The following is a 15,133-nucleotide window of genomic DNA, read 5'->3' as shown; positions in this document are numbered from 1 at the left end:
TTGTTATAACGGGCACCAGCAGTTCGCCACGTGCCCTGTGCATGCAGAAGGGAAAGGTGCACAAAAAACCCACAGGCGCACGCACGTTGGCCCCCTTTTGGCGTTTTTTTTTAATGTAGCATACATTTGTTTGTAAATCACCACAAACAAAAAAAATACTTTTTTTCATAGGGTGTTTGACAATATTTCTGGTGTAATTATTGGAAAGTAGACTAGATTCAGGCTACCCATTGAAATGAATTGGATGACAATGTTTGCAGGCAATTCATCAACGTCAAACAGGTGTGTGAAATCGTATTCATTATAGCTTATACCCATTTAGGTTTCTTTTATTTCTTCAGGGATCATGCCTCCCTCGGAGCACATTGACACTCTCCCGTGCTCTCTCTAATCCCCTTTTAAATTTTTGTTCTTCTTCCTGCGTCCCCTTCCATATTTAGTGCGAATCTTTTCATCCCCGTGCATCTCGCGCTCTCCCTCCGCGGAAGATGAATGGCGTTTCTCCGTGCGTTTGCGCTCCCCAGAAGAGTTCCAAGATAGCGGTGCCACAGCACAGACGGATTATCCTCGCGTGTAAACCGCGTTTGGTTGCGCTGTCATTTAAAATAACTCAGTTAAAAGAGCTGCTTTAATGAGATGCCCTCCTCTGTCTCTCTCCAGCTCTTCTCTCTTTCCTCATACCGCCTTCCTTTGCTCATTTAACTTCTAAGGACTCTGTATTTTTTTGTGGTGATTTGGATGCCTCGCCTTAACCGTGTGGTAAGATTATGATGATGATGCCAATGGGTAAATGATCACCACAGGTAGTGCTGAGCAGTTCTGATGGGACTGCAGTTCATCATACAAACCCAACTCTTCAAACCACACAGGTAGCAGAACTAGTTAAAAGCTTTAACAGCAGAACTACAGTAGAACCAGTTAAGATTCAACAGAACAGAATAACCAGTTAAAAGCTTCAACAGTAGAACAAGTTAAACGCTTGGAAAAGTAGAACCAGTTAAACGCTTGGAACAGTAGAACCAGTTAAACGCTTCAACAGTAGAACCAGTTAAACGCTTGGAACAGAAGAACCAGTTAAACACTTGGAACAGTAGAACCAGTTAAAAGCTTGGAACAGTAGAACCAGTTAAACGCTTGGAACAGTAGAACCAGTTAAAAGCTTGGAACAGTAGAACCAGATAAAAGCTTGGAACTGTAGAACCAGTTAAAATCTTCAACAGTAGAACCAGTTGAAAGCTTCAACAGTAGAACCAGTTAAAAGCTTGGAACACTAGAACCACTTAAGGTCTTCAACAGTAGAACCAGTTAAGGTCTACAACAGTAGAACCAGTTAAGCTCTTCAACAGTAGAACCAGTTAAAAGCTTGTCTCCTCCTGCACCACTTTAACCTTAATGTTCTCCCCCTGTGCTAGCAGACAGTGTGTTTAATACAAGCCTAGCAGACAGTGTGTTTAATACAAGCCTAGGGGACAGAGTATGTTTGTAGTTTATCTGTGTGTTCTAATAACGGAAGCAGTCTCTTTTACAGGATTAGTGGAAAATACGGTTGGACTACTTTATGGGAAAAGCATTCTCAGCAGGGGACATTCTTCTGCTGCTAGAGCAATAAGAGAAGTGAACAGAAGGCCCCCACTACCGTCTGTCTACACAAGGGGAGAACGACTGCACCCTCATTGAAGCCACAGAAGTTCAAGGCCGACCGCAGTGCTGCAGGCATTGTTTGCAGAAAACAGGATCCCCATTATAGTGAATGGGAAAATGGCAATCTTCGTGGTCAATCTTCATGTAAATAAACATATTTTTTTAAAGAAAATAATGGTAACAATATAATTGCTTCTAATACACCAGATGTATGTCCTGGAAACTATTAATTTAAAATCGCACACAGATGAAGTTATAAGGATAATTTAGTTGCTAATGGCAGCCTGCAGTACCCCAGTCGGCCTTCAACTTGAGTTACTTAGTGAGAGGGGGCGGCACTGAGCTAGCCTGCAACATCACTTCCGGGAGTAGCTCAAACTATGCATTTTATGTAAAGGCAATGCTACCGAATACTAATTGAGTGTATGTAAACTTCTGACCCCCTGGGAATGTGATGAAAGAAATAAAATCATTCTCTACTATTATTCTGACATTTCACATTCTTAAAATAAAGTGGTGATCCTAACTGACCTAAGACAGGGAATTCTTACTAGGATTAAATGTCAGGAATTGTGAAAAACTGAGTTTAAATCTATTTGGCTAAGGTGTATGTAAACTTCCGACTTCAACTGTATAACATTAAATAGACTGGTTGGTTGTTTAGCAACAAACCGATGTGTGCACAACTATGGGGCAAATCAGATGGGTTGGCTTAGATTGTTGACAACATCTAAACTATATTTAGTCTCCAATGTTTATTAAAAGCATAAATGAAGTTGCACAGTGGGCACTTGTCTCTCAAATACATCGTTACAGTTGTTGGTTAGTTGCCTAGTGGATTTGAGCTAAATTAGCATAGATGTGACATCAGTCAACACACCTCAAAACAAGACATGGTATCAAGAACAAGATAAAACTAACTGAAACGAGCCACTTACGATTCCCCACATGGAGTTTATTGTCATTGCTGCTAGCTATCTGGCCATCCAGACTCACAACACACGGCCTTCCGCACCATCGAAGCGTGTGCATCGTTTTTTGTGACATTCTCAGCTAACCCATCTATAAATATTGTACCTAATATCCGATTTGGACTTAAATTTTTTAACAATGAGGAATCCAAAGAAATTGTCAAAAGCCAACCACAGAACCACACCCCACGCCAATCCCACCTCAACATCAATAATGTAGTATGGAGCTGTGGCTCTGAGTATTTTCTTCATCCTATGGAATGTATTCTCAGTGATTTTGGTGATGTTTTTTCCCCTGTTCAGAGAAATTAGTAATTGAAGTTGTTGGGTTTATGTCCCTTCCTACATCCTGATATTACCACGTTCTTACCACTAGATGGTGCTGTTCCTGCTAGTAGGTTATTGCTTCTTTTTTTGAATCCCCCACATTGTTAAAGGGGTAGTTCACCCAAATTACAAAATTACATATTGGGTTTCTTACCCTGTAAGCGGTCTATGGACTAGTGCTAATTTTGTCAACAAAAATAGTGACAAAAATGTTCATCAAACCTATTTTTCAGTTTCAAATGACGAGACTATAACTGACTAAATAGACCCAGAAAAAACTATAACTTAATGAAAAAGATTTTTCATTTCAGTTGACTAAAACGAGACAAGACAAAATTCTCTGTAACTAAAATCGGACTACTAAGTGGACTGTTAATAATATGAATAAAATATAAAATAATATGAATAAAATTAATATTAGCAGCACAGATGCACAGCGCAGTTCTGTTCAGTAGTGGGAACGATGCGCCACACCCGAGACACACACACCCTACATCAGCTGGTGAGCTGCGGGGAGCAAGCAATGAGTGTGGGCAGACAGGCTTCCGATTATACACATCGCGTAGGTGACTCACTTGCTTCCCCATAGCTAACCAGTCACCACCAGCCTTCTAGTTAGCTACCCTGGTTAAGAAACACAAGCTGCTTCATGAAAGTAAAAACAATAGCAGTCTTGAGTTTAATTGTAAAACAACAGTCTAGCCATGTTTTCCCCTCCCTTGAGTATAGAAAAGTAGGGTGTCTTTGAATTTGTAGTCTCGCCCAAACCTTCCCACGTTCCCTACTGCATTTCATAGCCAGGTTCTGTAGCCACAGTAGCCAAGTCTCCCTCTTTTTCTTAGTGAAAAGGGCTTGAGAGATTACAGTTCTTAAGATATGACACATAATACTGGTGCTAAGTTTTTTTGTGTGCGTTGGTGTACCACATTTTACATTCATAAAACATATTGCGGGCCGGTCTAAAACTAGGCTACTTGCGCACCATTTGTTAAGGCTACACCTTGTTCCGTTTATTGACTAAATTCCTCTTGCCACTACACTATCTCAGTGGGTAAATAACTTTATTTTGAGTTAATGTGGACTCAGACTTGAGCACATGGACCAAGATTTGAGCCAAAATTAACACTGCTATGGACCAGGTATGACAGCACCCCATGCTTTGGTTTTGTTTACCTGGCCACTGTTTCAAATGCTTTTTAGTATTTTTGTCACAAATCCAATGCCAGTCGATTGTGACTATATTAGCATTTTTTCACTTTATGTCTAAACCATCCTAAAGTATAAAAAAGGGTTGTGTAACTCAATGATGTTACTTATATACTGAACAAAAATATAAATGTAACAGTTTAACTTTAGTCCGTCCCCTCGCCCCGACCCGGGCGTGAACCAGGGACCCTCTGCACACATCAACAACAGTCACCCACGAAGCATCGTTACCCATCGCTCCACAAAAGCCGCGGCCCTTGCAGAGCAAGGGGAACCACTACTTCAAGGTCTCAAAGCGAGTGACGTCACCGATTGAAACGCTATTAGCGCGCACCACCACTAACTAGCTAGCCATTTCACATCGGTTACATAAAAGCAACATATAAAGTGTTGGTCCCATGTTTCATGAGCTGAAATCAAAGATCCCAGAAATGTTCCATATGCACAAAAAAAGTTTACATCCCTGTTAGTGAGCATTTTTCCTTTGCCAAGATAATCCATCCACCTTACAGGTGTGGCATATCAAGAAGCTGATTAAACAGCATGATCATTACACAGGTGCATCTTGTACTGGGGACAATAAAAGGCCACTCTAAAATGTGCAGTTTTGTCAAACAACACAATGCCACAGATGTCTCAAGTTTTGAGGGAGTGTGCAATTGGCATGCTGACTACAGGAATGTCCAACAGAGCTGTTGCCAGATAATTAAATGTTAATTTATCTACCATAAGCCGCCTCAATGTCATTTTAGAGAATTTGGCAGTATGTCCAACTGGCCTCACAACCACAGACCATGTGTAACCACGCCAGCCCAGGACCTCCACATCCAGCTTCTTCACCTTCTTCACCTGGTCTGAGACCAGCCAGGATCGTCTGAGACCAGCCACTTGGACAGCTGATGAAACTGTAGGTTTGGACAACCGAAGAATTTCTGCACAAACTGTCAGAAACCGTCTCAGGGAAGGTCATCTGCGTGCTCATTGTCCTCACCAGGGTCTTGACCTGACTGCAGTTCGGCGTCGTAACTGACTTCAGTGGGCAAATGCTCACCTTCAAATGCCACTGGAATGCTGGAGAAGTGTGCTCTTCATGGATGAATCTCAGTTAATCTGCGTTGTTTTCGGAGAGTGGTTTGCTGATGTCAACGTTGTGAACAAAGTGCCCCATGGTGGCGGTGGGGTTATGGTATGGGCAGGCAGGCATAAGCTGCGAACAACGAACACAATTGCATTTTATCAATGGAACTTAGAATGCACATGATACCGTGATGAGATCCTGAGGCCCATTGTTGTGCCATTCATCCACCGCCATCACCTCAATGTTTCAGCATGATAATTCACAGCTCCATGTCACAAGGATCTGTACACAATTCCTGTCCCAGCTCTTCCATGGCCTGCATACTCATCAGACATGTCACCCATTGAGCACGTTTAGGATGCTCTGGTTCGACATGAATGACAGCTTGTTCCAGTTCCTGACAATATCCAGCAACTTCGCACAGCCATTGAAGAGGAGCGGGACAACATTCCACAGGCCACAATCACCAGCCTTATCAAGAAGGAGATGCATGAGGCAGATGGTGTTAACACAAGATACTGACTGGTTTTCTGATCCACGCCCCTACCTAAAAAAAGAAGATCTGTGACCAACAGATGCATATCTGCATTCATTAGATAAATATTTCAGCAAAATAATTTTTCTGTAACACTTATCTGTTTCTAACTACTAATTTATCTGTTTCTAACTACATAAACTATTTCAGAACAATCTGAGATGGTGGGTGTCATGGCTTGCTGAAACGACCCGTCTCTGTGCAATGATGCTTGTCGACTGGAGAGTCTGGAGGTTTCTCTCCCCCTCCTCTCATTCTCTCCCATACTTTCAACATGTATACCTACTGTATATGCTCTCTCTCTCTCTCTCTCTCTCTCTCTCTCTCTCTCTCTCTCTCTCTCTCTCTCTCTCTCTCTCTCTCTCTCTCTCTCTCTCTCTCTCTCTCTCTCTCTCTCTCTCTCTCTCTCTCTCTCTCTCTCTCTCACTCACTCACTCACTCACTCACTCACTCACTCACTCACTCACTCATATAGTTTCCTCTTATGGTTAATGAAATTGAAGGCATGTTCTCCACGAATGTACCTGAATGGGTAAGGAGAGAAAACAGTCTGGAGGAAGAGGGAAGATGAATTATGTAAACGCATCCATTATGTTAGGATAGGATAGGATAAAGTAATCCTTCTAACCCCCCCCCTCCCCCTTAAAAGAGTTAGATGCACTATTGTAAAGTGGCTGTTCCACTGGATATCATAAGGTGAATGCACCAATTTGTAAGTCGCTCTGGATAAGAGCGTCTGCTAAATGACTTAAATGTAATGTAATGTTGTTCATTGGAAGTTTTGAACTTTTAGAGCATGTTGCTCTCTGCTGGAGACACTTGGTCACCACCAGGCTATTTGATGTAAATCTTTGACTATGCAGTCTCTTAGACTCGTTAGTTGCGATAATGTCTGTGTCTGTGCTGCTGTGGGCCTAAAGGGACTTGGTGTCATTATACACACTGATCACACACATTTACACACCCGGCTTGGCTGCATTAGTCCCCATTACCCTCACACACACACACACACACTCACCTGAGAGTTGTCATACACCTTTCCGTATCGGCTCAATGTGACTTAAACTACACACACACGTTAACACACACACAGTCAGAGGTGTCACACATATTTCTGTGTTGGCTCAGTGTGACTTAAACCACACACACACACACACATTAACACACACACACTGTCTTCTCCTTGCGGCTCTAACCAGCCGTATCTGACAGGGATTTTAACGGTAACCGCGAAGACGGTCATATCGTAGCGACAATGTCACAAGGGATTAGCCTGACGACGCTCCACTCCACCCAACTGACTTCTGGATCCTCCGCTCCTCTCTTCCTCTCCTCTTCTTCTCTCCCGTTTCCTCAGAACCCCATGTCCCTTGTCCTCCTTTCTAAACCCTCTCTTACTCTGTTCCTCTCCTTCTCTTGTCTCCTCCTTTACTTCCTTGCATCCTTTCTTTTACTCGTTTTCTTTTTCCTCTTCCTCAATTTCCTCTCCTTTTCATTCTGACCCTCCTCTCTTCTCTTCCCTAGTTCCTCTATTTCCTCTCCTTTTCATTCTGACACTCCACTCTTCTCTTCCCTAGTTCCTCTATTTCCTCTCCTTTTCATTCTGACCCTCCTCTCTTCTCTTCCCTAGTTCCTCTATTTCCTCTCCTTTTCATTCTGACCCTCCTCTCTTCTCTTCCCTAGTTCCTCTATTTCCTCTCCTTTTCATTCTGACCCTCCTCTCTTCTCTTCCCTAGTTCCTCTATTTCCTCTCCTTTTCATTCTGACCCTCATCTCCTCTCTTCTCCTCTTCCCTAGTTCCTTATTTTTGCATTATTTTCCTCTCCTCCTCCTCCCTACCTTCCCTCCTCTCCCCCTCCTTTCCTTCTCTCGTCTCCTCCAGTGCCAATGTTGTCATGGTCGACAGGGCAGGAAATCTGAGTTTCATTTCTGCTTTAATTCATTCTGATCAAACATGTCGCTCCCAATCACCCAGATTTGATTAGTGAATGCCCGTATCTGAGGCCACCAGCCATGTAATGGTTGACACATTCATATTCCTGTATTATTGGTGTGTGTACGTGTTCATGGTTGTGTGTGTGCGAGCTGTGTGTGCGTTGTGACACATTATCCACCATAGTTTCTCACGGCAGACAGAGGCAGGGTTTAATACTATAATGCAACACCTGTGACGGGTTTATATTTAGAAACAAGTTTATCTTTATGCTAATTATTTTTCTCTTCCCTCTCACTCCATCTCTCCATCTCTCTCCTCTCTCTCCCGGTCTCTTTCTCTCCATCTCATTCTCTTCATCTCTCTCTTTCTTACTTTGCTTTCTCTCTTCCTTTCAATCTAACTCCTCTCCCTCCTCTCTATATCTTTCTCCCTGCAGAGGGATGGGCTGCAGGCTTCCTAAGCTGCGGAGGACTGGGGAGGAGAAGAGTCCCGGGAAGATCTACTCCACCCTCCGACGACCGCAGGTGGAGACCAAGGTGGGCGTGGCCTACACCTACCACTTTCTGGACTTCCTGCTGGGGAAGGAAGGTAGGGAATATGGACAGGCACACAAACACACACACACACACACACACACACACACACACACACACACACACACACACACACACACACACACACACACACACACACACACACACACACACACACACACACACACACACACACACACACACACACACACACACACACACACACACACACACGTCTAGCTCCAGTAGTGAATTCTAATTCAACCCCTAGTCATCATAAAGGATTAGACAGGAATCCATTTGATTTATCCAGATCTATATGTCACCTGACCAAAGCACTGGTATATTCCAATCCAAGTGCCAATGAGATTTATCAAACTCCATGCGTTTACATTTGTTGAATGACATGAAAATAGAGGTCTTTGGCGACGCATACCAGTGGTCAGTTTGGCATAAAAATGAGAATGCATGAGCAGAAAAGAACCTCATACCTACTGTAAAATATGGTGGTGGATATTTGATGTTATGGGGCTATTTTGATTCCACTGGTCTTGGGGCCTTAAGGTCAACATCATGAACTTTACCCAGTACCTGGACATTTTTGCCAAAAACATGGTTGCCTTTGCCAGGAGGCTGAAACTTGGCCACAAGTGTGTCTTCCTGCAAGACAATAACCCCAAGCACACATACAAATCCACAAATAAATAGTTAATTGTTCACAAAATAAACATTTTACAATGGCCGTCTGTCTCCGGACTTGAAATCCATTGAAAACCTGTGGTTTATATTGAAGAGGACAGTCCATAAGCACATACTAAGGATATCAAAGATCTGGATAGATTGTGTATGGAGGTCTGGTTTAGATCCCTCCCAATGCGTTCTCCAACTCATAAAACAGAAAAAAACGTCTCAGTGGCTTTATCCTCACGTGGTGAGGTAATTAAAGGTATTAAAAACAGGAGTGTCAATCATTTTGACTCCTACCTTTTTAGGAGAAAAAAGTAGTACTTGTTAAAATATATTTTTTTACCTTAATTTCACCTTTATTTATACAGAACAAATTCTTATTTAGAATGATGATCTGTCTTTCTCTGAGGAATTGTGCTAGTATAAAATAATATAATATCCCAATTTTTTTAGCATACAATATAGCTCGGTATTTGAATTATTTTATACTGTCAGTTTTGCTCATCTTTATCAAGGGCGTCAATAATTTCAGATCCCACTGTATATGAAGTGGCTAGAAGTCTAATTTGGAATTCTGTAGCTCTTCAAGACCAAGGTTTGTAACCAGGGTGTATATTTCAAGATCATCTCTGTGTGAGTAGGCATCCCACAGTACCAAAGATTTAGCTGTACAGTTCAGACTAATCCACGCCCTCTTCCTACCTCTGAAAACGAGAGGGAGATGAGAGAGGACTCTAGTTGATGTTCTGCACAGTGTTTAGGGAATGAAGTGTGTGTGTCTTTGTGTGTGTGTGTGTTTTGCGCAGCAGTGTTTTGGGAGTGTTTGATGAGAAGTCCCATGAGGCTGCTGGGTTCTAAATATACTAATTCTGCTATTGTGACAGAACAGAAGAGATTGTGCAGAGAGAGTGAAAAGAGAGAGTTGGGGAAAGAGGGAGGGTGTGATAAAGGGAGATGTTTCTGGATTTTTAAACCTCACTTTGTCCATGTTAAAATGAACTTTCCCTCACACTGTATTTAGGAATGGATGCAGGAAGTTGAGTCAGTCAGTTGTTGAATTTGCTACATACTCAGAACATTCAGCAGCCAGCCCAATACAGACAGTGGTTGAATTTGCTACGTACTCAGAACATTCAGCAGCCAGCCCAATACAGACAGTGGTTGAATTTGCTACGTACTCAGAACATTCAGCAGCCAGCCCAATACAGACAGTGGTTGAATTTGCTACGTACTCAGAACATTCAGCAGCCAGCCCAATACAGACAGTGGTTGAATTTGCTACGTACTCAGAACATTCAGCAGCGAGCCCAATACAGACAGTGGTTGAATTTGCTACGTACTCAGAACATTCAGCAGCCAGCCCAATACAGACAGTGGTTGAATTTGCTACGTACTCAGAACATTCAGCAGCCAGCCCAATACAGACAGTGGTTGAATTTGCTACGTACTCAGAACATTCAGCAGCCAGCCCAATACAGACAGTGGTTGAATTTGCTACGTACTCAGAACATTCAGCAGCCAGCCCAATACAGATAGTGGTTGAATTTGCTACGTACTCAGAACATTCAGCAGCCAGCCCAATACAGATAGTGGTTGAATTTGCTACGTACTCAGAACATTCAGCAGCCAGCCCAATACAGACAGTGGTTGAATTTGCTACATACTCAGAACATTCAGCAGCCAGCCCAATACAGACAGTGGTTGAATTTGCTACATACTCAGAACATTCAGCAGCCAGCCCAATACAGACAGTGGGTGCATCCCAAATGGCACCCTATTCCATACACAACAGGAACTAGGTTGCTTTTTATGGTGCACTATAAACGGACTAGGGCACCATTTGGAACTCTAGCAGAGGAAGTCATGACCAACCAGACAACAGCTCTGAATTCAGCCTCCTCCATTTCTGTAAAGCTTATCATGAGCTGGATGGGAGCCTGCTTAGAGCAGCACACATGCCCATGCTGTACTGTAGACGCAAATGCGTACACACACATTAAAAAAACTCAACTCATCAAATCAAATGTATTGGTCACATACACGTGTTTAGCAGATGTTATTGGTCACATACACGTGTTTAGCAGATGTTATTGGTCACATACACGTGTTTAGCAGATGTTATTGGTCACATACACGTGTTTAGCAGATGTTATTGGTCACATACACGTGTTTAGCAGATGTTATTGGTCACATACACGTGTTTAGCAGATGTTATTGGTCACATACACGTGTTTAGCAGATGTTATTGGTCACATACACGTGTTTAGCAGATGTTATTGCGGGTGTAGTGAAATGCTTGTGGTGTAGCGAAATGCATACACTCAACCTCACTTTAGTGCGTACACACACACACACACACACACACACACACACACACACACACACACACACACACACACACACACACACACACAATAGATTTCAGGCTAGGGAGTATTGTCATCTTGTCTCTAGACAGACAGGCAGGTCATTTATATGGTAAATTCCTTGATGCCACATGAGCTCCTTACGTCTGCATAGCAGTGCTCTGCTGAGGGGATCAAGGAAGATACTCCCAGTATTGTTTTTGTGTGTGTACATATTTTTGCGTGTGTGTCATGGAGAGAGACCAAGAGAGCGAGTGAAGGATTCCTGAAGGATTATCTGATTGTTTGTGAAGATTGAGACTTCATTCCCAGCAATGGGATTTGTGTGTGTAGACGCATGTGTGTATGAGACAGAGATGTGGTGTGTGTGAGAGAAACAGTGTGTGTGTGTGTGCATGCGTCCAGTGAGGAATCGGTCTGTCTCTCAGGCTGACATTGAAGAGAACCCACGGTCAAATTTACGGTTTAATTTAATTTAGTTTCCATTATTAATATTATTTCTCCCTCTGTGACTTCATGACTCCCACAAAGTAATGAAAAATAAATAACCATGTCTGTCTACTCATTTCCATTCAGAGACTATCTATATCTAGTCACAGTTGTTAATTCACTCAGATACATGGGCTTGGCTTTGGATTCAACGTTTTCTCTTTCAAGGCATAGAGCAGGGATGGACAACTGGCGGCCCCCCTTTTTGAAGGCCTTCTGATCAATAAAAATATATATATATAAAATGGAGTGTAATAAGAGTGTACCAAAGCTGTCATTAAGGCAAAGGGTGGCTACTTTGAAGAATCTCAAATATAAAATATATTTTGATTTGTTTAACACTTTTGTGGTTACTACCTGATTCCATATGTGTTATTTCATAGTTTTGATGTCTTCACTATTATTCTACAATGTATAAAATAGTAAAAACTAAAGAAAAACCTATGTATGAGTAGGTGTGTCCAAACTTTGACTGGTACTGTATATATATATATTTATATTTATATTGCCTTCAGAAAGTATTCACACCCCTTGTCTTTTTCCACATTTTGTTGTGTTACAGCCTGAATTTAAAAGTGATTACATTGTGATTGTTTTTATCTTTGCCCTCGGCACAATACCCTTATAAATTCAAAGTGGAATTATGTTTTTAGAAATTTTGACAAATTAATAAAAAAATTCAAGCTCAAATGTCTGTAGTCAATAAGTATTTAACCCCTTTCTTATGGCAAGCCGAAATACAGTTGAAGTCGGAAGTTTACATACACTTAGGTTGGAGTCATTAAAACTCGTTTTTCAACCACTCCACACATTTCTTGTTAACAAACTATAGTTTTGGCAAGTCGGTTAGAACATCTACTTTGTGCATGACACAAGTAATTTTTCCAACAATTGTTTACAGACAGATTATTTAACTTATAATTTACTGTTTCACAATTCCAGTGGGTCTGTGCCTTTAAACAGCTTGGAAAATTCCAGAAAATTATGTCATGCTTTAGAAGCTTCTGATAGGCTAATTGACATAATTTGAGTCAATTGGAGGTGTACTTGTGGATGTATTTCAAGGCCTACCTTCAAACTCAGTGCCTCTTTCCTTGACATCATGGGAAAATCAAAAGAAATCTGCCAAGACCTCAGAAAAAAAATGGTAGACCTCCACAAGTCTGGGTCATCCTTGAGAGCAATTTCCAAACGCATGAATGTACCACGTTCATCTGTACAAACAATAGTACGCAAGTATAAACACCATGGGACCACGCAGCCATCATACCGCTCAGGAAGGAGAGGCGTTCTGTCTCCTAGAGATGAACGTACTTTGGTGCAAAAAGTGCAAATCAATCCCAGAACAACACCAAAGGACCTTGTGAAGATGCTGAAGGAAACAGGTACAAAAGTATCTATATACACAGTAAAATGAGTCCAATATCGACATAACCTGAAAGGCCACTCAGCAAGGAAGAAGCCACTCCTCCAAAACCGCCATAAAAAAGCCAGACTACGGTTTGCAACTGCACATGGGGACAAAGATCGTACTGTTTGGAGAAATGTCCTCTGGTCTGATGAAACAAAAATAGAACTGTTTGGCCATAATGACCATCGTTATGTTTGGAGGAAAAAGGGGGAGGCTTGCAAGCCGAAGAACACCATCCCAACCGTGAAGTACAGGAGTGGCATCTTCATGTTGTGGGGGTGCTTTGCTGCAGGAGGGACTGGTGCACTTCACAAAATAAATGGCATCATGAGGAAGAAAATTTATGTGAATATATTGAAGCAACATCTCAAGACATCAGTCAGGAAGTTAAAGCTTGTTCGCAAATGGGTCTTCCAAATGGACAATGACCCCAAGCATACTTCCAAAGCTGTGGCAAAATGGCTTTAGGACAACAAAGTCAAGGTATTGGAGTGGCCATCACAAAGCCCTGACCTCAAGAAAATTTGTGGGCAGAACATAAAAAGTGTGTGCGAGCAAGGAGGCCTACAAACCTGACTTAGTTACACCAGCTCTGTCAGGAGGAATGGGCCAAAATTCACCCAACTTATTGTGGGAAGCTTATGGAATGCTACCCGAAGCGTTTGACCCAAGTTAAACAATTTAAAGGCAATGCTACCAAATACTAATTGAGTGTATGTAAAACTTTTGTAAAATAAAATCTGAAATAAATAATTCTCTCTACTATTATTCTGACATTTCACATTCTTAAAATAAAGTGGTAATCCTAACTGACCTAAAACAGGGAATTTTTACTGGGATTAAATGTCAGGAATTGTGAAAAACTGAGTTGAAATGTATTTGGCTAAGGTGTATGTAAACCTACGACTTCAACTGTAAGTTCAGGAGTAAAATGTGCAAGTCCCTTAATAATAAGTCACTACAGACCCTGGTTCCAGACTGTATCACAACCGGCCATGATTGGGAGTCCTATAGGACGGCATATAATTGGCCCAGCGTCGTCCGGGTTTGGCCGGGGTAGGCCGTCATTGTAAATAAGAATTAAATTAAATAAAGGTTAAATAAAAAATAAGTTGCCTTGACTCACTCTGTGTGCAATAATAGTGTTTAACATGATTTTTGAATGACTACCTCATCTCTGTACCCCACACATACAATTATCTGTAAGGTCCCTCAGTCGAGCAGTGAATTTCAAACACAGATTCAATCACAAAGACCAGGGAGGTTTTCCAATGCCTCGCAAAGAAGGGCACCTATTGGTAGATGGGTGAAAAAATAAACAGACAATAAATATCCCTTTGAGCATGTTGAAGTTATGAATTACACTGGATGGTGTATCAATACACCCAGTCTCTGCAACCTGATTTCAGAGCATTTCGTAATATTCTGTACGTAAATCCGAGACTCTCCGTTTAGTATGATATGTTACTAATTACAATTCGTATTATGTTCGAATTTCCAAAACGGACAATATTTTAAGAATTTGCAAAACGTATATGTTACATGTGCTAAACAGTAGTTTAGCACAACCAAAGATTTCAAGACTAAAAGTGGTGAAAGTAGTAGCCTACAACAAGGAAATACTCTTTATCTAATCCTTGGCCCATATCCTAATCTGACTTTGGTGCAGGTCATGTTGTTCTTCACATCGCCGTGTCTGGTAAACACACACTATATGAAATAAAATCAAAGTTGATATGTCAGATGCACAGGATACAGAAGGTACAGTGAAATGGTTACTTGCATATTTGTATTACAGCAATATCAAAACTAGAATGTGTCCAGATATTTTAGAATTATTAGATTACCCAGATACACTTGTCTAAATCGATAGGTCATGTGAAAGAAATGTTTTAACTACCCCCTAGCCACATCTAGCTAAGTGGATGGGTCACTATTGTCTAGACATGAAAT

General features: G+C 41.6%; 1 protein-coding gene across 1 annotated transcript in view; it reads left to right on the top strand.

The window, feature by feature from the left end:
* rftn1a (raftlin, lipid raft linker 1a) overlaps nucleotides 1-15,133 on the top strand; it is a 39,992-nt gene that overhangs the window by 1,066 nt on the left and 23,793 nt on the right. Inside the window, exon 2 of the mRNA XM_071368646.1 lies at nucleotides 8,131-8,282. Within this exon, the coding sequence (XP_071224747.1) occupies nucleotides 8,135-8,282 (148 nt within the window). The 5' untranslated portion in view covers nucleotides 8,131-8,134. The remainder of the gene's footprint in view (nucleotides 1-8,130; nucleotides 8,283-15,133) is intronic.

The sequence above is a fragment of the Salvelinus alpinus genome, chromosome 26 (assembly GCF_045679555.1).
Source record: "Salvelinus alpinus chromosome 26, SLU_Salpinus.1, whole genome shotgun sequence".
In the NCBI taxonomy this organism is placed as follows: Eukaryota; Metazoa; Chordata; class Actinopteri; order Salmoniformes; family Salmonidae; genus Salvelinus; species Salvelinus alpinus.
The sequence above is the reverse complement of the archived record's forward strand: the minus strand, read 5'-3'. Positions and strand labels throughout refer to the sequence as shown.